At 42.3% G+C, this 27861-nt stretch overlaps 1 protein-coding gene and 1 long non-coding RNA gene across 5 annotated transcripts in view; one reads left to right on the forward strand and one right to left on the reverse strand.

The window, feature by feature from the left end:
- The window catches only part of LOC139034436 (uncharacterized), a 307394-nt gene extending 296470 nt beyond the window's left edge, over positions 1–10924 (reverse strand). Inside the window, exon 1 of the long non-coding RNA XR_011486939.1 lies at positions 10841–10924. This is a non-coding gene — a long non-coding RNA (uncharacterized lncRNA). The remainder of the gene's footprint in view (positions 1–10840) is intronic.
- GRIA1 (glutamate ionotropic receptor AMPA type subunit 1) overlaps positions 1–27861 on the forward strand; it is a 336900-nt gene that overhangs the window by 181941 nt on the left and 127098 nt on the right. For 2 of the 4 annotated variants that reach the window (XM_020872856.2, XM_020872855.2), the window contains exons 3-5: positions 6054–6293; positions 10852–11039; positions 16719–16772. In XM_020872856.2, the coding sequence (XP_020728515.2) occupies positions 6054–6293; positions 10852–11039; positions 16719–16772 (482 nt within the window). The remainder of the gene's footprint in view (positions 1–6053; positions 6294–10851; positions 11040–16718; positions 16773–27861) is intronic. The other 2 variants (XM_020872858.2, XM_020872857.2) reach the window with 1 other exon arrangement.

The following is a 27861-nucleotide window of genomic DNA, read 5'->3' on the forward strand; positions in this document are numbered from 1 at the left end:
GGGCACTCCCATTGTCTGAAAGACAGAAATAAAGCACCTTTGATGTCACAAGGTTAGACTCAGATCAAGAATGTCATTTCTACCCATAAGGATAGGATTATTCAAGGAGCACGATGAGTGTCGAAAAGTCCCTCCATACACATACACACACACTTTCCATCTCCCTCCCCCTGAATGGAGCCACCCTGTCACCTCATTAACCACCATTTACAATGAGGCTGCCACATTTCCAGGGACTGCAGCCAGGAGCCAAGGAGAAATGTCGGTGTGAGAGGCCTTAAATGAAGTGACAATAAAAAAGGAGTTGCTAATACCAGGAGATCCCTCCCTGGGAGAGAGCTGTCAGGAAGAGTGCCCAGGGCTGGGAGATTTATTGATACTAAGTGGATGGTGCCTTAACCAGAAGTGATTATCAAAGAGGTTTGAGCCGAGTGAGGATGGAATTGGACAGCCTGCGCCTTGCAGAGCGGGGGTTTTCCTGCCCTCGCCAGGGCCTGCCCTCCTACCTCCCCAAGAGGGAATTCCTGGCCTCGTTTCTGCTCACTCTGATTGTTGGCCGCATTCTGCTGCAAAATCTCTTGGAGGCAGGGACCTCGGAATCTGACACTCTGGCGGGGTTCCCTGAATGTGCGATGGCTTTTCTCTCTGCCAGGTCTTTGCTACTGTTCTTCCTTCCACCTGGAATACTCTTTATGCACAAGCAACTGCACTCTACCCTTGCCCCACACACACATCCCTTCTTCTGGCTGATCTCCGATTATCTTTCAGGGTCAAAGCTGGCACTTCTTCTCAGAAGCCTTCTCTGAGGTTCCCAAAGTCTGAGGTTGGGTGCCCCTGCCTGAACCCTGACCTCATCCCTTCCACAGCACTTACATGAAGTGTAAATGACTAGTTTGATCCAGGTCTTTCCCATTTTCCAGGCAATGGTCCTTGAGGTTGGACCTTGCTGATTTCACCACTCCATGTCTACTGCCTAACATAGAGTCTCACGAGTGGTAGATGTGAAATGTTGAGAAGTGGATGCATGGGCGGATGGCCAATAGAAGAACAGATGTGTGTGTATATGCTTTGCATGATCCCCGGGGACCAGAGGGGGCTGAAGTGAACACCACCCAGTTTCATTTTGTTTTAATATCAATAGATCCTAATGCAGTAATGCCTCTTGATCTGTCATCAGGGGAAGGCAATGAGCTACAGGAGAGGATTTTCTAGAAACTGAAGCTGTCCTCTATGCCATGACTGTCTCCTTCCAGTATTATAGAAGGGAGGGAAGGGATGTCATATCACAGAAGTCAAGAGTTCAAGCCTTGTGGTCTGACTGGTAGAGTTCAGATCTCAGTTTTGTCTTATGCTGGTCTTGGACTTGCCCTTCCCAATTTGTAACCTAACTCACAGGAAGAAAGAAGTCATTGCCAGGGAATGTCTTTGGCATGAGTCTGGTACTTCATAAGTGCTCAAACATCAGCTCTTAATTCTTACTATCAGAGGCACTATATAAACCATTGCTGTCTTAAATGGAGAATACACACACAGTCCCGCCTACTGGAATTCTCCATCAGCCTGAGAATCTGACCGACTAGTACTCCACAGGGTCCCCAGACTGCTTTCCAATGTTCCCATTTCTCCTCGGGCTCACTGTATCTAATGACACAGGGTCCACCTCTAGCCTGCTTTCTGATTGGCCTTCATTCATCTACTCTCTGAAAGTGAAAAATATTAGTCGCTCAGTCGTGTCTGATTCTTTGCGACCCCATGGACCGTAGCCCACCAGGCTCCTCTCTCCATGGTATTCTCCAGGCAAGAATACTGGAATATTTCTTTCTCCTAGGTAACTAACTCACTGATCACATTAAAAACTGTATCTTAAATACAACTCAAGACTCTGAATGCATCTGGATTTAGTGCCAGGGTTCTATTACAATCAAATTTAAGAACTCAGAACCTTCATCTGATTTCTAGGTTTGAAAAATTGCACTAGAGTTTGATAAAAGTTTGACTAGGAAATAAACAAAGTATGCTCAGTTAATATTTTTCAACTAATTTGACTAGAACGTAGACTGTAGGAGCCTGAAGGAACATTTATTATGAAGTCTGAAGCCACCAATTTACAGATGGGAGACTGAGACCCAGGGAGAGCCTGGGGTTGGTCCAAGGTCACATAGTTCTGGGTTGTGATAAAAACCAAAAAGAGAATCCTCTAGGTTTCTGGCATCTAGTTTAGTACTTTTTCTACAAGACCAGGTTATCTTTTTTAATTGAATATTTACTGTGACAGATTTAAGGAAATGCACTATAACTAATTATATTTCTCAACATTTAACCAATTATGCAGCACCCCACAGGCCCTGGGCCCACAGAGTCTTAGTCTCAGTCTCTTGCTGGCCTTTTCTCTGTTGCTGCTTAGGCTTAGTTGAAATAAGGAGTCAGATTGAAGATCAGATGCTGAACAAGTCTGGGGTCAGGGTCCACTTCGGTATGTCCAGAAGGCTACCTCCAAGCCATGTTCTTTTAGGGAGAAGTGGGAAAATGTACCCTCTTAGCCTTGAGGATAATATATTCAGTTCAAGGAGGGAAAACAGACTTGCAAAAGGCAAAAATAGGAAGATAACTTGAGAAGGGAAAATATCCTGGCCTCTGTGAGTATAAAGAGTCTATCATGCTTACGTGCACCCATTTCTTCCATCCCATCTCATCCTTTCCTCTTCCACTTCTAAAGTTCCAGCAAGAAACAGTGGACACAAGGGCCCTAGAGGCCCAAGGAAAGGTGCAAACCAAGTAGGTGATGTCAGGAAATGGACTGGAACATGAGATTTATATGCCACTGGATAATATTTCATTTCAGCAAGGAAAGAGGAGATCCTAAAAATACTGCAGAGAGCATATTATAATATTTTAATGGGGTTTATGTGCTCCTCATATACACTTCACCCAGTAAGATGGATTGTGCTTTTTGACAAATCTATATTTAACATGAGGAGAATAATATACAATGTATGCTTCCTGGTGGAGAAATCCATATTTATGGAAGTCGTGATTCTGACAATTACAACAGACATTTAAAGACAGTGCCTACTATTGTCAGCTGCAAAAAGACGGAGTGGCCTCATTAGGGCGAAAGAGAAAATAGTGTGAGCAGTAAAGGATAAATAGCTAATACGGAGACATCGACCCAGAACAGAGGAGGAGGAAGAGGTCCAGGGTGACCCACCAGCTCCTCCTCATCCCTTACTGCAGGCCATGTGACCCTCTCATCAGCACTCATCTACCATGTCCTGGGTATTATGCTGGCTTTGGGGCATAAATGAGACCCCTGTTTTTTGGGAATTAACATTGACCTGAGCAGTCACAGATATATACAAGCAAAAAAAAAAGAAAAAACTATTTCAAATAATAATCATTCAAGTATGAAAGCTATGATGGGAGATGTGATAGAAATTTATAGAGGGTTGAGGGGAGGATGGAACAACCATCTAGAAGAGGTGATGAAGGAAGGCCAGTCCAGGCAGGAGAGATATGAGCTGAGACACAACTGCTGAAAAGCAGTGAGCATTGCAAAGACATAAGGGAAGGGCGCTGCAGGAGGAGGTGGCCCAGCTAGGGCAGAAGGAGTGAGGAGGCCAGAGAACAAAACAAAGGCCAGTGTGGCTGGAGCAGGGGGCAAGGACAGGGTGTGAGATAGGGGCGCAGAGAAGTGGTTACTCTGGCTCTGAGTCACCATCATTTTTCCTCTGTGCAATGGGAAACCTCAAAACTTTGGAGAGGTTTTGCATACAAGAAAGGGCAAACAATGTGTTCTGTTTTGTTCAATTAAAAGGATCCCTTGGGTTTCTAGGTGGAGGATGGCATAAAGCTGGAGTCCAGGAGGGCCACCTTCAGACACCAGCAGGGCCACAGAGTAGGTTAAGAGCAGGCATGTGGGGCTCTGGTTTCAGAGAATGGTCAGTCGATGGACTAGACACCTTGAGAAGCACTGAGTACCCAGTAACTCAGTATGCAAGCAGATATTATGAGTTTGGGATTAACATAAACATACTACTATATACAAAACAGGTTATCAATCAGGACCGACTGTATAGAACAGGGAACTGTACTCAATATTCTGTAATAACCTATATGGGAAAAGTATCTAAAAAAGAATCAGTCACTTTGCTACACACCTGAAACTAACACACATTGCAAATCAACTACAGTCCAATACAAAATAAAAATTAAATTAAAAAACATACCCAAACACACAAAATAAAGGGCGCCTGCCAGGGTTCCTTAGATGATATGCTGGGTTACACTGGAAGTTAAACAGATGGCTTGTATGGCTCCATTACAATCTTTAAGAGAACATCTTGCAGGGACATGAAGGGAATATCCAGGAAGTAACTGAGAACTGAGACTTGGTAGGCAACTAGGTCCTAGTAGCTAATGGCATTCTTCAGTTCAGCCTGATCCAGTGTATCAATTACATGTTAAAATGTATTCACCAACAAAGGGCCCTGGCAGTGTTTGAATTTGACAAAAATCTGGATTTTTTGGAACAGGATTCCTCTCAATCTTTTATGTGGCTAGTATGTAGCATGAAACTGCAAAGGGAGGACAGGGTTTGCATCATTTCCAAAATGTGTTTACACAAAGAAGTCTTTTCTTTTTAAGGAGCACTTTGTGGTACTATGGAGAAGGAAATGGCAACCCACTCCAGTATTCTTGCCTGGAAAATCCCATAGATGGAGGAGTCTGGTAGGCTATAGTCCATGGGGTCACAAAGAGTCAGACACAACTGAGCAACTTCACTTCACTTCACTTTTTGTGGTACTAATGTTTCATGGAACACATTTGGGCAATGCTCATGGAGCATAGTTTGAGAGCCCATCTACAAAGGCAGTGTGGGGTCATGAAAGCAGGTGATATGGTCAAGAGAGAATCTAAGAACATCATCTAAGAACATCAGCTTTTTCATCTTAAAATAAAACTGATAATACCAAAGTCACAGAGTTGTGATGAGAAATGAACAGCCTAACATATACAGCAAAGCACTCTAAAATACTGTCACCGTGATGAGAATGACTTGTCTACCTCACCATCCATATTAGGACAGTAATTTGGGGGCACTGGGGTTGGCATTACAGTTGGTCACTTCATTGGGGCAAAGTCTAGGAACCCTGTATCACATATTAAAATGAAGTTTCATTGCTGAATGACCTGAACTTGCTCCCATAACTTGGGTCTTTTTTACCATTATAGTCTAACCAGCAGTCTAACTGAACATCAACCAGTGTTGGTAACTTAACTGGGATCTCACAAAATGACTCCTGTGGGGATATTCACACAGCTAAGCTATTACTGTGGCTGATACACCAGGGGGCCTGAAAAATCAGCTAGCAGGATGTACAAACACATGATGAACATCAGCAGGGAAATGTACACTGAAAGCTAAGGGTAGGCTGGGAAAATCAACACTTGTTTTCTTAAACGGGCATCAGCAGCAAGCTGACAGACTCTCTTTCTACAGGCACCTTATTATGCTTTGCCTTGAAGTGATGGGCAGTGTCATACAAAGATCGTTAAATTGGGCTCAAGATACCTGCCTAACTCAGATACCGTCTATCTGTGATACCTTGGACATGTTCATTACCTTTCTAAGCCTTGGTTTCTCCCTTTAAAAACTTACCTAGTCATCCTTTTCCTACCTTAATAAGGTTGTTGTACAGATAACATGAAAGAACATACAAAACTGCATTGTATACATTTATAATGAATAACCATGACAACGCTTGGCATGGAAATGGCACCTAATAAAGACTGCTTCAACAGATGGATGGGTGGGTTGGACAGATGAATGAGTGAATGGATGCACAGATGGGTAAAATAGATGGACAGTTAGATAGGTTGGTGGGCTGAAAGGATGGAGGGATAGATTGCCTGAGTGGGTAGAAGGCTAGCTAGATAATAGAAGGATGATGAGTTGGATGGATAGGCTAGTGGATGAGATAGTTTTAGAGCCACTGACAACATGCTTGCAGCATCTTCCTCTATTCATTAATTTCTCTCTTCTCCTTTTCCAGTCTGTTCCCAGTTCTCTAAAGGAGTCTATGCCATCTTTGGGTTTTATGAACGGAGGACTGTCAACATGCTGACCTCCTTCTGCGGGGCCCTCCACGTCTGCTTCATTACACCAAGCTTTCCCGTTGACACATCCAACCAGTTCGTCCTCCAGCTGCGCCCCGAGCTGCAGGATGCCCTCATCAGTATCATCGACCATTACAAGTGGCAAAAATTTGTCTACATTTATGATGCTGACCGGGGTAAGCCAGGGGCTAGGGGAGAAAGACGTTGAAGGGACGGAGAGAAAATTACCAGCAGGAAGAAGAATGGGGCCTCCCTGCTTGAAAGCAGGGAGGAATGATCCAGAAATGCTTTATGTCTGTGGACTGATTTTTCAGTAGCTAATCTGTAACTCACTGTGTGGAAACATCCTTGGAGAGAATAACCTTTTAACGCACCATGTCACTCTATAGCTCTCAAAGCTTCCATTGTTCCTGAACCCAGACTCAATGTCCAAGGACCTTAGCTGACTGGCTCAGGGTTCAGGGCTCAGGGCTCATGGAATGACTTTGAGGAGCATATGGAGTCAGACCTGGATCTGAATTCTATGTTCCTTCCTCTCCAGCTGTCTGACTTTAGGCAAGCTCTCTCTGCCTCAGTTTGATCACTTCTGTAATGGGAATAAAATTCTCTATTCCTTCCTTTTTTCATCTCTATAATGAAGATAAAGCCAGTCTCTATCTCATAAAATTGTGAGGTCTGAATGACACAGTAGCTAGATGGGCTTGTATGGTACCAACAACACAATCAAGTGCACAGAGTCTTTTATACATGTTAACCTCTATCAGCATCATCATAGCATCACCATCAACCCTCCCAGGCCTTAGTAATTCTGCCTCCACCTAAATTTCAAATTTTCCATTCCATTTTCTAAATGTGTCCAGTATTTGTTTTTCTTCTCTACATCTTGAATCAGAGGATTCTAGTTTCTGGGGAGCACTTCCCTTTTCAAATCTACATATGCAAATTATTCCTTTTTTATTTTTTGCAACAGAGAACACCACTTTCTCTATTTGCTGACCTTCTAAATGGAAACTCTCTTCTTTTCTCTAACTCCTGTGATGGTTGTATTATACTATCCTACCATCCCCTGTTATACTCAATGGTCAAAAAAGAACTTAACCATTATTGGTGTGAATAAATAAGTGGATCATACAAGGTCTGCAAAGTGAGGCACAGAAATCCTGCCCTGTTTAAAAGAGAGGTTTTATAGGGGGTTGCCTTTAGAGATGGAGAAGGCAATGGCACCCCACTCCAGTACTCTTGACTGGAAAATCCCATGGACGGAGGAGCCTGGTAGGCTGCAGTCCATGGGGTCAGGAAGAGTCGGACACGACTGAGCGACTTCACTTTCACTTTTCACTTTCATGCACTGGAGAAGGAAATGGCAACCCACTCCAGTGTTCTTGCTTGGAGACTCCCAGGGACGGCAGAGCCTGGTGGGCTGCTGTCTATGGGGTCACACAGAGTCGGACACGACTGAAGCGACTCAGCAGCAGCAGCAGTAGCAGCCTTTAGAGAGGCTTAGGAGATTTTTCAATAGAAGAGTGACTGGCGAAATGTTTTTTCAAGGAAGAGTTAGGCAGGCGTTATTTAAGGAGAATTAGCTGGCAGGGGAGGCCAGAAGCGTTCTATTTCCTTTGATTTTCCCTTCTCTTTCCTTATTTGGATGATTTCCCTTGTCAGACAAGCAGGCATTATAAGGATGACCTGCAGAATGGCTATTTCAGGACAACTTGGCAGCATAAATAGGTCTCCCCTGGTGGCTCAGATGGTAAAGCGTCTGCCTGCAATGCGGGAGACCCAGGTTCGAACCCTTGGTTGGGAAGATCCCCTGGAGAAGGAAAAGGCAACTCACTCCAGTACTCTTGCCTGGAAAATTCCATGGAGGGAGAAGCTTGGCAGGCTACAGTCCATGGCATTGCAAAGAGTTGGACACGACTGAGTGACTTCACTTTTGTAGCATAATGAGGCTTGAGGTCTAGAAGTGGCAAAGCCAGAAAAATGTCACTTTTATTAGAGGATCATCTCTGGGGTTAATCAGCAAAAAGCGCCCATACTCTAAAAGGGGCTCCACCTACCTCACAACTCTGAGCTCTGAGTTCTGCCATTTGCTAGCTGTGTGACCTTGGGCCAATGACTAAGTCTCTCTGAACCTCCATTTCCACATTTGTGAAACATGGATAACAATGGTACCTACCTTACAGAATTAAGCGAATTGAAGACAGGAAAGCTAATGGACCAATGGCAGACACATAATAAACTTTCAGTAAAAGGAGTACGTCAAGGCTGTATATTGTCACACTGCTTATTTAACTTATATGCAGAGTACATCATGAGAAATGCTGGTCTGGAAGAAGCACAGGCTGGAATCAAGATTGCTGGGAGAAATATCAATAACCTCAGATATGCAGATGACACCACCCTTGTGGCAGAAAGTGAAGAGGAACTAAAGAGCCTCTTGATGAAAGTGAACGAGGAGAGTGAAATAGTTGGCTTAAAGCTCAACATTCAGAAAACTAAGATCATGGCATCTGGTCCCATCACCTCATAGGAAATAGATGGGGAGACAGTGGAAACAGTGTCAGACTTTATTTTTTGGGCTCCAAAATCACTGCAGATGGTGACTGCAGCCATGAAATTAAAAGACGCTTACTCCTTGGAAGGAAAGTTATGACCAACCTAGATAGCATATTAAAAAGCAGAGACATTACTTTGCCAACAAAGGTCCGTCTGGTCAAGGCTATGGTTTTTCCAGTGGTCATGTATGGATGTGAGAGTTGGACTGTGGAGAAAGCTGAGTGCCGAAGAATTGATGCTTTTGAACTATGGTGTTGGAGAAGACTCTCGAGAGTCCCTTGGACTGCAAGGAGATCCAACCAGTCCATCCTAAAGGAGATCAGTCCTGAGTGTTCACTGGAAGGACTAATGCTGAAGCTGAAACTCCAGTACTTTGGCCACTTGACGTGAAGAGTTGACTCATTGGAAAAGACCCTGATGCTGGGAGGGATTTGGGGCAGGAGGAGAAGGGGATGACAGAGGATGAGATGGCTGGATGGCATCACCAACTCGATGGGCATGAGTTTGAGTAAACTCCAGGAGTTGGTGATGGACAGGGAGGCCTGGAGTGCTGCAATTCATGGGGTCGCAAAGAGTCGGACACGACTGAGCGACTGAACTGAACTGAACTGAAATGTGAGGCTTAAGAACGCCAACCTTGTACTTAAATAAAATAAATAAAGCAAGCAAAAAAGAAACAACAGAATCAATCTACAGATGATTCTTTATGACAGGCACCATATAGGTCGCTATCAGAGAGATAAGCAATGTTATATGGAGATAGAAATGATATATGTGCACAAGATAGACTAAGAATGCGTGGGTAAAATAACAATTTGTTGCAGGCAAAATTATGACTTCCCCCTCCTTCCCCCACAAAGATACCCATGCTCTAATTCCTGGAACCCCTGAATATGTTATGTTAAATGCAAAAGGCATAAAGGTTACAGATGGAATTCACATTGTTAATCAATTGACCTTAGACAGATTATCCTGGATTATCTGGGTGAGCTCAGTGTAATCACAACAGTCCTTAAACATGTAAGTTGGAGGCAGAAGGGTCAGTATCAGAGTATGACATGAGAGACTCAACTAGTCAGTACTCGTTTTGAAGATGGAAGAGGCTATAAACCAAGGAAAGCAGGTATCTTCTAGAAACAGAAAAAGCAACAAAAATTTCCCCTCCTAGAACCTCCAGAAAATAACACAACTCTGACAATAACTTGAACTTAACCCAGTGAGATTCATTTCAAACATCTGACCTCTGGCAGTTTAAGATGATAAATGTTTTATTTGAAGACACTAAATTTACAACCTCATGCAAAGAGTTGACTCACTGGAAAAGACCCTAATGCTGGGAGGGATTGGGGGCAGGAGAAGGGGACGATAGAGGATGGGATGGCTGGATGGCATCACCAACTCAATGGACATGGGTTTGGGTAGACTCCAGGAGCTGGTGATGGACAGGGAGGCCTGGTGTGCTGCGATTCATGGGGTCGCAAAGAGTAGGACTTGACTGAACAACTGAACTGAAATTTACAATAATTTGTCACAGTCGCAGTAGGAAACTAATACACCATCTATGTCCCAAAGATGAAACAAAACAGTATTAAGTCATGGATTCCTCTATCATTTAGCTGTAAATCAGAAAAGAGTAACTTAATTCAGTACATGGTGATCGAATATCTACTGTGTGAGAGGCAAAGTGCTAGGACTTGAGATATACTATACATTAGTAAATGTGGTTGACAGTTATAAGGTGCTATTTAGATATCAGATCAGCACATTTAATAAGCAGTTACTAAAGGCCAAACAGTAATCAATATTTATAAAACCCCTGCCATGTTTGAGATACTCTCATTCAATCCTCATGATGACACTGTGAGGTGGGCGTTATTAATATCACCATTTTACCATTGAAGACACCAAAGTTTCACAAGGTGAATTAATCCATACAAGATCATTTAACCAAGTATATTGTAGCATTAGAATTGGAGCTTCAGATTACACTTTTAATCACTAACTATTGCCTCCTACATTCTGCAGACAGAAGCACAGAACAAACACAGAGTCTGCCCACTCCAGCTCAAACTGGCATAGAGCAAGCTGGAGCTGAGTTTAGTGGAGGAATGGGGAAGGTGGGGGTAATTCCTGTGGATTCTGACTGCCACCTCTCTGTCCTACTCACCCCACCTCCAGGTCTGTCCGTCCTGCAGAAAGTCCTGGACACAGCTGCTGAGAAGAACTGGCAGGTGACAGCCGTCAACATCTTGACAACCACGGAGGAGGGTTACCGGATGCTCTTCCAGAACCTGGAGAAGAAAAAGGAGCGGCTAGTGGTAGTGGACTGTGAATCAGAACGCCTCAATGCTATCCTGGGCCAGGTAGTGAGTGCAGCGAAGGTGCCCTCAGGGTGGGTGTGGGGGATGGTTCCAGAGGACCAGATGACCTCTGGCCTTCGGAGTTACAAAGAGAGTTCTTGACTAGGTGAAACCACAGGCTGTTTCTCACATCCTGTAACTGATAACAATTTAACTCAAACATTATGAAATAGTACAGAGTAGGAGCCATCACCTAGGGCTTCCCATGGTTCTCAGATCAGTTAACCAAAAACATCTCAAGTGCTTCCTTTTCTTGTTAAAAAGAAAAATGCATTGCACTTCAGAGTTTGTGAAGTGTTATCACATCCTTAGAGCCGAATTCCTGGGTTTGGCTCTGCATTCTGTCACCCGCTGATCCTGCGTTTGGTTTCTCATCCATGTGGCCCACTGACCCATTTTGAGTCCAGGAAGGCACCGAGCACCCCCTTTACTCTTTCCTGGAACACATACCAGTGTCTGAAAGATGAATTAACTGAGCTGTCCATTCTAAGAAACTGCACCGTAACCTCAGCAGTCTTTAGCCAGATGTCTCTAAATCATGGTTCCTCCTATTCTCAGAGGTAAAACATGTGGCACTGGATAGATCACTTGTTTTTTTAAATTACATCTGTGTATTCAGATGAGCTAGCAAGGAAGGAGATGCTGCAATTGTTTTTGAACAGTACTCTACAATTAAAGATGGCAGTTTTAGGTACTTGACAACAAGACAGCGCTTGTTAATAGTCCTCAAGATCCCCGGGGCTCCCGCAGGGAATCTCAGAGCCAGCTCAGCGCTTGTTCAGAGGCCTTGGCAATTGAACAGGAGAGATGTTGAAAGCCGGGGGTTCTTTGAGGCGTTCATTCTGTGTTCTACTTTACAAAGTGTGAATCTGTGCCTCCCTCTCAGAGAGAAAAAGCAGCAAAAACTGTTCCCATTGAGATGGGAGTTTTTTGAGCCAGAGTCAGAGGACTAGAATTCTAGTTATGTAAAGCAGAACAGAGTATTAATAACAGTTAAACGCAGAGACCCTGTAGTCAGATTCACATCCCAGCTCTAATGTTCATTAGTTCTGTGACCCTGGGCCAGGTTTTTAATTTCTACATCTCAGGTTCCTGACCTGTAATTTGGGCATAATATTAATAAAAATGGCTACCTTTAGAGAGCTCTTGTGAGGGTCACAAGAATCTATGTATACATGCACAGCACTTAAAACAGAGCCTGCCCCACTGAAAGTGCTAAATGTAAAGATTTACCTGTTTTTGCTATTCGTAATGCCAACTGATACTGGTTTTGCTTTGTGTTTCTTTTTTTCTTTTTAGTTAAACTTTTTAAATTTTGAGATACAAGTTCATATGTGCAAGATTATAATGCAGAGAGATCCCATGCACCACATGTCCAGTTATTCCAATGATAACATCTTACAAAACTGTAGCAACTATAGTGCAATACCACAACCAGGAAATTGACATTGATACATTTCAGGTACAGAACATTTCCATCATCACAAAGATCCTCTGTGGTCATCCTGCTTCCCTCTCTCCCTCTCCTTTTCCCTTTCCCTGGGCACTCACTAATCTGTTCTCCATTTCTGTGATTTTCTTATTTTAAGAGTGTGATATAAATGGAATTACACAGTATGTAACATTTTGGGTTTGGCTTTTTTCACTTGGCATAATTCCCTAGAGATTCATTCAAGTTGTTGTGGGTACGATCCTGGCTTCTTGAGTCATTTATTTTTTGGCGTAAGTGTACTCATCTGTAAAACAGGAATGAAGATCCCTGTTCTACGAAGCTGATAACAAGATTAGATGAAAGGTAGGGAAAGTGTTGGATGATAAGCAGGTATTCTTAACAGACTGAAGACTCCTACAGTAAAGATAAAGCTGTTGGTACTATTTTCTGAGTACTTACTTTGTACCAAATACCATGCCAAGCCCTTTCCATGTATAATTCCACTTCATCCTCACATCCTTTCTATAAAACTGCTTCCATTAGCGCCCTTATTTTATAAATGGAGAAACAAGGGATTACACTTGCCTGGGATTTCACAAGTAGCATGGAATGAAAGTAGGAAATCAAATCCATCTTTGTTTAGCTACCATGCCAGGCCTCTTAAAAACTCAATTGTCAGCATGTGCTGACTATAGCCATCCCCTCTGTCAAAGGAAAAACGTGCGTTTTGGAAGACTGTAACTTGTTTTTCTGAATATTTTAAATTGTAGTATATTATCTTTTTAATTGTTGGACTTTTCTATTCTGAAAAGTAAAATCAAAATGCTGAAAGGATCTTATAAGTTATGTGGTTTATCACTTGCATTTAGACTTTACAGATGAGATGACTAATGGTCATATTTGTTGAATCATTTGTCTTGGGTTCAGACTAGTTAGTGAAAAAGACAATGTCACTTAGTTAGTGACAAAGGATTTCCATCTTCTGATTTGCAGTCTGACATCTTTGCATCATCCTAGACTATCTCACACTCAAGAACTTGGATCTTTTCAGTCTAACACAAACGTTCTGCCTAATCTAAGGAGGAAGACAATGATTCCAAACTCCACATAGTGAATTAACGGCCTGTCTCAGTCTCTAGTGCTCCACCTGGAATATCAGCTGTATTAGGATTCTTGTTCTGTTTTCTTCCCTGCTGTATCCACAGTGCCTTGAACAGTGCTTGGCATCTAGCAGGTATTCAATAAATATTTTCTGAATGAATGGGAAGAATAAGGAATCAATGAATGCTCTAAGATCCTAAATGTGAGATGGGTCTAGATATCTACAGGTAGCCTTTGACTGAAAAAGAGCCTTTAAGCTGGAGGTAAGAGCAGGCAGGGCGGCCCAGAGGGCTTGTGGGAGCCACGGTTCACAGAGGGCTTACGAGGCCAAGTGGAGGATGTCAATTGTTTACTGGAAGACAATGATCTTTGGAAACCATTCTGAACAGTCTGGGGTTTATTTTATAAACAGTGGAGAGACAGTGAAGGTCTGTGAGCAAGGAACAGGGTTATCAAAATATAGCACGCGTGTGTGTGTGTGTGTGTGTGTTCAGTTGGTCAGTCATGTCCAACTATCTGGGGCCCCAGGTACTGTAGCCCACCAGGATCTTCTACCCATGGAATTTTCCAGGCAAGAACACTGGAGCAGGTTATCATTTCCTACTCCAAGGAATCTTTCCAACCCAGGGATCGAATTTGCATCTCTTGCATCTCTTGCACTGGCAGGAAATTCATTAGATTATAATACTTTATCAGTATATGGCACTTAATTATATAATACAGTCATTAAATTCAGAAGGAGTTGGAGATGGATGAGGGAGACCGGGACCAGCCCATTCATTTACTCTTATTGTCTTCAAAGTGCTTTTCACCTGCTGAAATCTTGTCCATTTATCTGTTTATCTATTTACCATCTGGCTCCCTGCCAAATTGTCAGCTCAACTCAATGAGGGCCTGGGGACCCTGCCTCACTTGTTCATAGCTTGTACCTAGTACACAGCATGGGGTTTGACATATGGTCCACATTCAATACATATTTGTTGAATGAATTAATTAATCATAGAGGCTTCACAAAGCAGTTGGAATTAGAGCTTAGCCATAAAGGTTACGAATAATCAAAGAGAATGGGAAAGGGCATGCCAGACACAAACACTGTGAATTAAAGCAATCCAGTGAAAATGAGCTTTGAAAAGATGGAGTCGGTGAAGCAGTGGATTGCAAGTATACATTACCTTTGTATCAACTTTCTCAGTGCGTAACCTTTTATCTCTTTATCTGTTTAGTATTGCTCTTCTCCCAGTAAACTGTGACCTCCAGCAGAGCAAGCACCATGCTTTTTCATTTTCTACTATATTCTCAGCACAGTGCTTGGTAGATAGTAAGCACTTAATATTTGTAAAAGGGAAAGGAGGTCATCAGGTAGGTAGGTGAGTAGATGGGTGGGAAGGTTGGTGTTTAGGTCCAACTATATGAAATTACTAATCTTTATTGGTTAAAAATCATTCATTATTGTTTCTTATGTTTCAACCTGTAATTTCATCCTGCAGAGACTATTCTTATCCATTGCCCTGAGACAGTGGGTTTCAATCTGTCTTTTGTTTGCTGTTTTGTGTTAATTTGAAACTGAATAGGTTTCTGATAATGGTATCTCATTGTTGAAAGCGCAGCAAGCCATTTGACAAGAAAATGAAAAAGCAATGAAGAATTATTAATAAAACTATCATCCCAATAGTCTTTGAGCTCCATGGTCTGGAATTTCACATGCTAGCCACTATTTCAGAACATTCATTGTATGCACTTGCATTTAATTATTCTAGCCATAAAAAAATGTGAGCTGCTATGCACATACATCCAATTAAGTAGATATCTGAATGTGGCTGTTAATAACCTTGAAAATTTATTCAGTTAGAGAAGAAGCCCAAATGCTTCTCCTCTGTTTTATGTCTCCTTGTTACAGTGCAGGGGGAGGGGCACTGAGCAGGCTGTACTAACCTCATTTTGATGATTAAAAAGAAGCAGATCAAGTTACCTTGCTGGCTGAGCTAGGGCTAAACCAAGGTCCACAGTGTTAGCTGTTCCCAGCTGGGTAGTGTATCTGGATACCCAAGCAAATCTCTGGGTAGTTCTTTCTACAGATATTTTCCTGCCTAGAATGATTAGAGACAGCCTATGCATGCAAGATGGAGGGGTGTTTGGAGACCCTGGCTCTTATTTCAGGCATCCTATGGAAAGGCTCACAATAGCCAGGTCCCTGTCCTAACACTAGAGATTTCCAGGTGGTGCAGTGGTAAAGAATCGCCTGCCAAGGCAGGAGACACAGGTTCAATCCTTGGGTCAGAAAGATCCCCTGGAGAAGAAAATGGCAACCTGCTCCAGTACTCTTGCCTAGGAAATCCACGGACAGAGGAGCCTGGTGGGCTATAGTCCATTGGGTCTCAAAGCATTGGACATGACTGAGCACGCGCACCACACAATGCAATGTAACAACACTGCTACCATACTGCTGTGGGATCTGATATATCACGCCCCAACTCTGGGCCCAGACTTTCCATCTGTACAGTGAGGGGTGGATCAGATGATCCTGACATTCCCTCCCAGCTTCCAGCTTGCACTCAAAATTGCAGAAATGTCTGAATACCCAACTGGTTCAGGGAAGAAGGCACAAAAGAAGGAACTGTATCTGAATGTGACCCATGCAAGGATGTGAAGTTCAAGAACTGGGGTGCAATCATCCAACCACCCATTTGACCATGCATCCACTTCTCTGTCCACTCAAGCAGCAGATATCATTATAACAGTGACAGGGAATCCAATACAACAGATGATTCTCACTGTGTACAGAAAGAATCTCCATGAATGGAGAAGGCTTTATGGAAGAAGGAAAGAAGTGAGCATTTTAGCCAGGACCTTGGGGTTGTTATAACACTGCCCCATCCCTGGAATCAGGCAAAAATGATTTCAAATCTTGTATCTGCACTTAATATCTAGGTAACCTCAGGGAGTTTATTTAACTTCTCTAAGCCTCCATCCCTATCTGTAAAAACGAGGGTATCAGCAATGCCACCATCATTGGGTGGCTGTGATACTGTAGCTTGAGTACTTAGGATAGGACAGGGCAGTCAGTATTCAATGTTCATTGCTATTATTATTGCAGGTGTAGCTTTAACTGGCAGTACGATTAATGCATGTATCCCCCTGGTTGTGTTTTATAGATTGTAAAGCTGGAAAAGAATGGCATTGGCTACCACTATATCCTTGCAAATCTGGTGAGTAGAGGACACTGCAAGCCCTCAACTGGTGAGTCTTTGCATGTTTGGGGCCTGGCTTGCTACTGTGGTCCCTGGCTGGTAGGAACTGCATGTATGGGACAGGCAATTTCAAGCTTCAGCTGTGCCCCTGCAAAACCCACAGCACACTTAAGGTGACTCTCCAAGCTTCCTTGTAAGAGATCACGCTGGTGGACAGGCCTTTATTAGTCATCACAATTCCAGCTTTAATCGACTCTGCCACTTGGCAATAACAACAAAATCACCACATCTTTGAATGGATACAATATGCTTTAACCTCACTGGTTTTGATTCTCTGTTTTGACACCAATGATAGTTTTACTGTTTATAAATACAAATGTTTAAATCATAAGAATACTAGCACTGACAGGTATTTAACCAGAAACAGTTTTATACCATGAACAATATTATGACAATTTAGTTTGTATTCTCTTTTTTATGTGGCATAGATAAGCTGTCATTTAAAGAAAATTTTTACTTTCATTTTTATGTACTACAGTTATTTTTATTGGGTGCAATTATTTTGCAGGGTATGAAGACTTGACTCATAAGATAATTTTTGGTACACATTAAATTATTCCTAGTGACATGTATCATTATGAATTTTCTTTGTGGCCATCCATTTTGGCAAGTCTATTTTGGCAAGTCCTGGGTCATGTTTTCTCATCTACCTTTTTAAATTATGAAGTTTGAGACTTCCAGTGTTTCGTTTTGTTTTTTCCCCAAAGCCAAATTTAATTTTACTTTGCCTTGTCTTATTTTTAAAGAGCGTTATTAAGATGCAATTCACATGATGTAAAGCTCATCCATTTAAAGTACACAAGTCAATTCTTTTACGTATATTCACAGAATTATGAAACACCACCACAATCTCATTTTTAAACATCTCTATCATCCCCCAAAAGAAACCCCATACATTAGCAGTTACTCCCTATTTTCCCCCAAATTCCTCCAGCCTTTGGCAACCAGTAATCTACTTTCTATCTCTATGGACTTGCCTATTCTGGATATTAGAATCACAGAATATCTGGTCCTTTCTGACCAGCTTCTTTCACTTAGCATAATGTTTTCAACATTCATCCATGTTGGTGCCACATATCAGTTCTTCATTCCTTTTTATTGCCAAGTAACATTCTATTATACAGATGTATCCCATTTTGTTTATCCACACACCAGCTGATAGACACTTGAGTTGTTTTCACTTTTTGACTATTATGAATTCTGCTTCTACAAACATTTGTATACAAATTCTTCTCTTGAGCACAAACCTAGGAGTGAAATCACTGGGATACATGGTAACTCTATGGTTAATATTTTGAGGAATGCCAAAACTATTTTATCAAGTGGTTGCATCTCCCAGCAAATTTTTAATAAATAACAAATTTTGCCATGTGACAGTTTGAGCAGTTGTCAGATTTCCTTAATGACAGCTTTTTTCTACAAAGTTTGCTTATTATCCTGGCCTTCTTTATTATTTTCTGTGTTTCCTTTAAAATGTGATTTTTTTAGCTTTTTGCCCATAACAAATTATATCACTCAGTTTTAGCATGTTATTTGTGGTAATTATTCCTGTAACATTAACTGAATAAGAGATTGTTATTTTCCTACTTACCTTTAGAATAAGGATCAATAACAGGACAAAGGCACAGGGTCTGGGTATAGTAAAGGTCAAAGTGGTAGGACTGAAAAGTGGGACCAAAATATCTTGCCTAATTCTTAAGCTCTGTCTCTCTTTCTGACTGATCTCCAGCCTCAGACATATTCCTACCTGAACCATCTTTCCCCTTGGAAACTTCCTAGCCTTAGCAGTCTTGGTATTTCATGGTCAAGATGAGAAATAAGGACTTATTAAGATAAGTTAATTAAGGTCTAGCTATTAATAGATAAATATGTTACTTTTCTCAGACATACTTGCCTTTTAAATGGGTAATAACCATCCAGACACTTTTGGGGGAACCAAGAGTTGCATCCTCAAAAACCATTTGCAAGGATCAAATTGTTGGCTTTGTAATGAAAAAAACTCTTGACATCCCTTGAATCTCACTTAGATCCTTCATCCTAGAAGAGACTTTGGAAGTCAGCTCTATCTAAGTTTCATTTGCTTACAGGGAAATATTTGCTTATGGTCAAACCAGCAAGGGGGTATGACTTGGCCAGGCTCACACAAGTCAGTGATAGAGCCAGGCCTGGCACCAGGGTTAGCAGGCCTATGCCTTTTCTACTATATCAGGACATCTCTCAGCACAGATCATGCGGGCACCCTGCTGCTTGAGAATACACAGAACAAGGGTAGGGGCATGCATAATCATCTCTCCAGGATAAGATAGAAATTACACATCAGTGACCTCAAAGCCACCCAAAGACCTCAGGTAATTACATTGCCAGCCTCCATCTGTTGCCAAGTGACCCCTTAGTCACAGCATCACTAAGTCAGCCCTTTGGGTGTCTGCAGCCTTCTGATCTGCATTCTTTTTTTCTCCCCTGACCTAATGAGCTCTCAAATTCTTACAACTGCTAGCTAATAGGATGCAAATTGCATATACCATCCAAATACAAAAGACTTGCATGTTCCAATAGATTAGTTGATAATTGGGCTTCAAATTACTAATTAATTCAGTTTGAAACAGTGGAGTATGTGGTGTGTGTGTTCTTCTTCCCCCTTCAGAGGAATCATGCAATTTATAAGATGGTAATTTTTAGAAATTCTGCCACATAATTAGCCCACTGCTGCATGGAACTGACCCCCTCCTTCAGCATGCTTGTGATTAGGGTGTAATTATAGAGTTAGAAACTAAGGGAGCTTTTGAAAGGTTTAACAAAGGAGGGAGCTACTTTTTATTTCAAGGTTCTTTCTGTCCCTGTCAGACTGTGTGAGCTTCAAAGATGCCAACAGTGTTCCTGTAACAGGTCACTTTGGAGGGATGCTTTTCTGGGTTTGGAGGGCTACTGGAAGAGAAGACGGAAGGAGAACCCTGGGTCAGGGAGGAGAGCTTTATAACAGGAGTCATTAAAAAAACAAAGAAAGAAAAACCCTGCTTTTTGTCCAGACACCATCCTCGGCTAGCTTCTTTGTGATTTTGGGCAATTTGCCAGCACTCAGTTTCCTCACTGAGAATAATAGTTCCTATTCTATGCTCATAGAATCACTGGGAAAGGCCAGTATGTTGCTGAATGCCACCATGCCTAGAAAAAGTTAAATTGCTCTACATAGTGGGGAATCCTTGCTTCATATACTAAATGTGCCCATCTAAACATACTCACATGTTGTGTCTGTACGTATATGTGCATGTATATGCCCATGCACATAAATGCTGGTGTATGCATTCTTATTTTATATATGATGGATAGATGTATATTTCTATTTCCATAGTATTAGGATGTCCATAAAGTGAACTTGAGTGCATACTCAGTTGCTCAGTCGTGTCCAACTCTTCGCAACCCTATGGACTGTAGCTTGCCAGGCTCCTTTGTCCATGGGATTTCCCAGGCAATACTGGAGTGGGTTGCCATAGAAATTGGTGAACTATACCATTACTACTTAAAGAAGCTCCTGGGTCTTGCAATCTCCTGGAGAACCAAACTCTCCTGTCTGGCTGTCAGGCCTCCTCCAAACCCAGCCCTGACTCAGCTCTCACTCACTACTCGGAGACTGTGATCAAAGCAGACAGTTACCAGCCGGAGCTCTCCAGTTATAGCTCTTATCTCTACAATGCATCAGCAGCAAATCTTAGAACAAACTAGTGTTTCTCAAAAGAAAGACATGTGGACCCCTAGAATGCATCTGTACAGACAGTTTGGGAAACACTGAGCTAATGATTAAATTTTTCAGTCCACTGGGACTGCAAACAAGAGTATTCACAGCGTGAGACAAATGATCAGATAATTAATATTGATGATTGAGTTTCACTGAAATAAATAAGCTCAACATTTAAAAATTCTTGCAGAGAACTAGCAGACCTCTGAGAATTTATAAAGGGTCCACCAGATCCCAGTTTGAGAGGCACTGAAAGGCTGAAGGTATTGGTTGTCTTTCAATATGGAGCAGTTCGTGCTGCCTAGGGCATTCATGGGCTTCCCAGGTGGCTCAGATGGTAAAGTGTCTGCCAGCAATGCGGGAGACCCGGGTGTGATCCCTGGGTCGGGACGATCCCTTGGAGAAGGAAACGGCAACCCACTCCAGTACTCTTGCCTGGAAAATTCCATGGATGGAGGAGCCTGGTAGGCTACAGCCCATAAGGTCGCAAAGAGTCAGACACGACTGAGCGACTTCACTTTCACCTTTCAGGGCATTCATAACAATAATAATAACAGCAATTCCTCTCATTTTTCCACCATGTGACATTTTGGCAAGCATCACATCCCACAGTACCCTTATGAAATAAGCAAGGTAGACTCTATCATGGAGAAGGCAATGGCACTCCACTCCAGTACTCTTGCCTCGGAAATCCCATGGACGGAGGAGCCTGGTAGGCTGCGGTCCGTGGGGATCGCTGAGTCAGGCATGACTGAGCGACTTCACTTTCCCTTTCCACTTTCATGCACTGGAGAAGGAAATGGCAACCCACTCCAGTATTGTTGCCTGGAGAATCCCAGGGACAGAGGAGCCTGGTGGGCTGCCGTCTATGGGTCACACAGAGTCAGATACAACTGAAGCAACTTAGCAGCAGCAGCAGCAGACTCTATCACCCCCATTTTACAGAAGAGAGAACTGAGGCTCCAAGATGTTACATGACTGAGCTGCAGAGGAGGAAGGCAAGCACTGCTGGTCAGTGGAGTTTGGCTCTCAGGAATCGGACAGAAACCAAGTGATGTGATCCTGAGAATAGGATGACCAGGCTAAACTTAGGCCAAACCACTGGAGCCACTGAACTAGACTGCCTTAAACCCCTAATAAATAACTACAACAACAATAACAACCGTGATAACTCAGCTATTCACTGAGGGATTGCTACAGTCCAAACACTATAACTGATTAACCATTACATCTTCATAATAGACCTCGAGGTTGATAAAAACCCCATTTGTCAAATGAAGACACCAAGGTTCAGAGGGTGAGCTTTCTGGTCACTAAACTGCCAAAATCATGGAGCTGGGCTTCCCCTCCAGGACTACAGAACTCCCAAATCCATGTTCTTACACTGTGCCATATGACTGCTGAGCAAGAGGAGGGGGTCAGGTGCAGCGGGAGGATGGGCTCTTGACTAGAGGCCTTGAGTTTAAATCTTGCTACAATTGCAGCAATAGACCTGGAATTCAGACTCAAGCTCTCAAATCCCCATTTCATTTTCCACTGGATACTGATGGAATTTTATTATAATTATACAGTTGGTCCTTCACATCCATGGATTCTATATCCATGGATTCAACCCACCACAGGTCAAAAATATTTGAAAAAAAATCCAGAAAGTTCTGAAATGCAAAACTTGAATGTGCTATATATTGGCAACTATCTACCTAGCATTTATATGGTATTTCCAGCTAGTGACATAGCATTTACATTTTATCAGGTATTATAAGTAACCTAGAGATGGCTTAAAGTATTCAGGAGAATGCACATATATGCACAGGTTATATGCAAATATTGTGACATTTTATATAAGGGATTTGAGAATCTGAAGATTTTGGTGTCTTTAGAGGTTCCTCAACCAATTTCCCATGGATATGGACTGCAATTTCTAGTGCACAAAAGCTGAGGGAAACACAAACTGAGGACAGGTCATCTCACGTCTTATTGGGGTATCTGTGGACCAGGGTGGTCAGCCATTTCCCCCACGTGGTTGCAGATGACCTCCTGTGAAATGTTAGTTAGAAGTAGTTCTGGTCCATGTGGCAGCTCATCCAAGACTCAGCTCCACGCTGCTGTCCCTCTGCTGTGTGAGTCCTTAGAAGAAGGTACTTTCATCTCCTTGCTCCCCTGTGCAGAGAAATCTGTCTATGCTTTCTATAAGGCTAAGGGTGTCTGCTTTCTTCTGCCCACGTCATCTCAATACATGTTCATGTTTGGTTTCTGCATTGTTTCTTTGGTTAGGAAGGTGGTGCAGTAGTTGGGGAGAATGGCTCTGGGTCAGACAGACTGGGTTTGAATTCTGGTTTTATATTTATTAGCTGTGCAGTATTAGTAAAATAACCTACCTTCTCTGAGCTTCCACTGCCTCATCTGCAAAAAAAAAAAAGAAATGTAGTATCATCTACCTTCACATGGGCTATCATGTGAATTAAGTGAAATAATAACTTTGTAAGTTCTCATAATTATAGTCGGCCCCCCAAAAACACTCAGTAAATATTAACAATTACCACCATCATCATCATTATAATCACCACCATCATTATCATTTGGGGGGGAAAGAAAATATAATATCTGGAAACAGGATACCATCCTTGAGATCCCTCAACCCCCTTCTAGACTAAATCTCATCCACCACTACAATAATAGTGGTAATTATAATATAATTATCAATAATATAATACTATAATTATATATAATATAATTATATAATATAAACATATATAATTATATGATATTGTTATAATAATACAATAATTATGGTAAAATAATAATAATAGAAATACAATAATATAATACCTTCCTCCCTGTTTGTCTGTAAGCTCCTGGAGGAAGGAATTTGCCTTTCTCACTGATGAATTTCCAGTTCACCAGGCAAAATGAGCTTCATGTAATGGTGTTCTTTAAAAAGTCACCAAATGAATGAATAAGTGAGTGAAATGACTTCTCAGGAAATAAACAATGCTGGTATCCATTTATCACATGAACTTACAGGCAAATTCCTTGTGTCTTGCTAAAAGAAGCAGAGATCAATGGTAGACTATAAGTATAGCTATGAAGATGCAAATGAGTAGGTAGATATGAGACTCAGAGGGCAGCTAAACCACTTCCCATAGAAGGCCAGACTCTCCTCTACAACGTCCCTAACAGAAGCACATCCATCTGGTTCCTGCTCAAATAACACCCACAGAGAGGGAACCACCTACCCTGCTTGCTCCTGGCATTTGCTCCTCTAGCCTGGATGCCCCTCATCGTCGCATCCCCCCAGGGCCTTCTCACAGGGCACGGTTCTAACAGCCCACCACACGAACATCAGACATGAACCGAGCGTACCTCCCACCACACCAGGCTCACACCAGCACTCAGAAGCATTACGACGCATGTGGCTTCACTTTCATCCTGGAAACAACTTGGCTTTGTCTTCCAGCTAGAACATACCAGTAAAGTTTTAAAAGAATGCCAGAGAAAAATCACAAAATAAATACAAATTTTTAAAAAGAGGGACAAGTAAGGAAGTGAGGACCGAACCTTCCAAGCTATACACTACCTTAACCTACTGCCAAAACTGGCACCTAAGGGGTCTGTCCCTGCTGATGCTAAGCTGATGTGTACATGCGATTCCTCTGATTCACCATCCTCGGTCACTCTGACTTGGAATCTCCAAGCCTGTGTGTTTTCTGATTAGAGAGTTCTTCCTTGCACTCTTCACCCAACCAAAGCCTCCTATTCTTTCAGCTTCTGTGTTTCCATTGGGAAGCCTTCCCTGAGTTCCAGGGCCAGGTTTTGTCCTACTTATTTTGCTCTATAATTATATGGGTAATGCTGGTCTTTCTCACTAAACTTTAAGTAACAAAAACAAGGATCAGGTGTATCTTATTCTCTGCTGTATCCCTTTGTCCCATATGTGCTTGGCGACATTAGATACAGATGAATGAATGAATGAGTGAACCCATTCCTTTACCCATCCCGCTAGGTTTCAAATTTAATGCTATGTTTGAATTTTCATTTCTTTTTCACCAAGCATTCAGAGGGTGCCTACTCTTGGGGAGCCCCTGAGAATGTTTAAGCTGGTGTTTTATTTAAAAAGTAGGCTGATCCTTCTTGGACAGAAAGGTTTTGATCATATGAAAGGAAGACATTGTTGATTTCAAGTCAGCCAGGAACTCCAGGCATAAGCCCCTTCATGGGCCTAGACAGCATATTAAAAAGCAGAGACATCACTTTGCCAACAAAGTTCCATATAGTCAAGCTATGGTTTATCCAGTAGTCAGGTACAGATGTGAGAGTTGGACTACAAAAAAGGCTGAGCACTGAAGAACTGATGCTTTTGAACTGTAGTGTTGGAGAAGACTCTTGAAAGTCCCTTGGACTGCAAAGAGATCAAACCAGTCGATCCTAAAGGAAATCAACCCTGAATATTCATTGGAAGGACTATTGCTGAAGTTGAAGTTCCAATACTTTGGTCACCCAATGAGAAGAGCCGACTTACTGGAAAAGACCCTGATGCTGGGAAAGATTGAGGGCAAAAATAGAAGTGGGTGGCAGAGGCTGAGATGGTCAGATAGCAACACCGATGTGATGGGCATAAATTTGAACAAACTCTAGAAAACAGTGGAGGACACAGGAACCTGGCATGCTGCAGTCGATGGGGTTGCAAAGAGTCAGACACGACTTAGAAACTGGACAACAGCAGCAAGTAGGCATAGGCATACTCCTTACGCTGAATTTTCAATTGGTCTTTGGCTCCTGCTCTGAGGTGGCCATGGCCAGGTGGCACCCCTGACTGCAGACAGAACAAAGTTAATATTAAGGGAGATTCTGGAAGACCAACCAATACCAGGCCAGATACTGTACTTCTTTAATCATGCATTGACAGCCTAGTCTAGGGGCCCCCTGACTTTCTGCCACAAAGCGTCAACATTTTATCCTAAACCCCCAGACTGTGAGATCCCAATCACCTTTTAAAATAATTTTAAACACAAGTGGACTTGTGTTTTGGGGATATGTCTGATTGTGTGTTTGAAGGTATCTAAGCATATAAGCTTCAGCAATACATGAACCGTGAACTTCCAGATGTTCAAGCTGGGTTTAGGAAAGGCAGAGGAACCAGAGATCAACCTGCTAACATCTGCTGGATCATTGAAAAAGAGAGTCCCAGAAAAACATCTATTTCTGCTTTATTGACTATGCCAAAGCCTTTGACTGTGTGGATCACAATAAACTGTGGAAAATTCTGAAAGAGATGTGAATACCAGACCACCTGACCTGCCTCTTGAGAAACCTGTATGCAGGTCAGGAAGCAACAGTTAGTACTGGACATGGAACAACAAACTGGTTCCAAATAGGAAAAGGACTACATCAAGGCTGTATATTGTCACCCTGTTTATTTAACTTATATGCAGAGTACATCATGAGAATTGCTGGACTGGAAGAAGCACAGACTGAAATCAAGATTGCTGGGAGAAATATCAATAACCTCAGATATGCAGGTGACAGCACCTTTATGGCAGAAAGTGAAGAGAACTAAAAAGCCTCTTGATGAAAGCGAAAGAGGAGAGTGAAAAAGTTGGCTTAAAGCTCAACATTCAGAAAACTAATATCATGGCATCTGGTCCCATCACTTCATGGGAAATAGATGGGGAAACAGTGGAAACAGTGTCAGACTTTAATTTTTTGGGCTCCAAAATCACTGCAGATGGTGATTGTAGCCATGAAATTAAAAGACACTTACTCCTTGGAAGGAAAGTTATGACCAACCTAGATAGCATATTAAAAAGCAGAGACATTACTTTGCCAACAAAGTCTGGTCAAGGCTATGGTTTTTCCAGTGATCATGTATGGATGTGAGAGTTGGACTATAAAGAAAGCTAAGTGCCAAAGAATTGATGCTTTTGAACTATGGTGTTGGAGAAGACTCTTGAGAGTCCCTTGGACTGCAAGGAGATCCAACCAGTACATCCCAAGGGAGATCAGTCCTGGCTGTTCATTGGAAGGACTGAGGTTGAAGCTGAAACTCTAATACTTTGGCCACCTGATGCGAAGAGTTGACTCATTGGAAAAGACTCTGATGCTGGGAGGGATTGAGGGCGGGAGGAGAAGGGGACAACAGAGGATGAGATGGCTGGATGGCATCACTGACTCGATGGACATGAGTTTGAGTAAACTCCGGAAGTTGGTGATGGACAGGGAGGCCTGGTGTGCTGCGATTCATGGGGTCGCAAAGAGTCAGACACGACTGAGCGACTGAACTGAACTGAACTGAACTGAAGCATATAGGTGCCAGTCCTTCTTTCAAATGTACTTGGATAAGAGTTAACACTAGAGACTTTTTTCTTTTTTCCAATTCAAATGATGTTTTAGCTGTTTTAAGCACAGCTGCAATGTCTTATTGACTTGGCGGGAACCAGATAAGCCTGTGTTATGAGGGATTATATAGGGCGAGAACATTCAAGTTCCAGTTAAAGTGGCTAAAATAGGAAAATCTGAACACTGTATGCAGAGACATGGTTATTTGAGGACAGAACAAAGTCCTCATCTCAGAAATATTCCATGAACTCACGTATCTCCATATTCATGTGCACACACCTGTGTGATCACAGAATTGTAGATCAAAGCTGAAAAGCCCTTAAGGGAAAAATCAACTGGCTCAGAAGTTTCCAAACTTTTTAGTTTAAAGCTCTATTTTCAAATGGAATCTTGAGGAGAACCCCGGTATGTGAAACAGATAAAAAAGCAAAGCTGCTTTGATGGTAGAGGGAGAGTAGGAATCTAGAACCCCATTCTTCTCCCTTCCCCCTAATTCAACATGGTAGACTCCAAAATGCCTACAGCCTGGGACAATAGTTGGTAAGATCACTCACTGATCTAGCCAAGGGCCTCACTGTGCAGATCAACAATCTAGTGCCTGGATCAATATTACCCAAAAAAAGTCAATAACAAAACTCTTTGGTCCACAAGATGTAAGTTAAGAGGGTGAGAGATGACAGATGGAAACTTACAAGAAAACCATGAGAAGGATAAGTGAAGACATGATTGTTTATTGCTTCACTCCTTGGTGTGAATTAAGCCATTAGCCTGCTCCAGGTACTGTGCTGTGGATACTGGGAGAGACTCTGAGAGACAGAAATAAAGAGCTTGGAGGTTCACATCCCAAGAAATAGCACACATTAAAATTTTCAGAGATGTGGATGAACCTAGGGACTGTCATACAGAGTGAAGTAAGTTAGAAAAGGGGAAAAATAAGTATCATATATTAATGTGTATACGTGGAAGCTGGAAAAATGG

Source organism: Odocoileus virginianus, chromosome 3 (genome assembly GCF_023699985.2).
Source record: "Odocoileus virginianus isolate 20LAN1187 ecotype Illinois chromosome 3, Ovbor_1.2, whole genome shotgun sequence".
Taxonomy (NCBI): domain Eukaryota; kingdom Metazoa; phylum Chordata; class Mammalia; order Artiodactyla; family Cervidae; genus Odocoileus; species Odocoileus virginianus.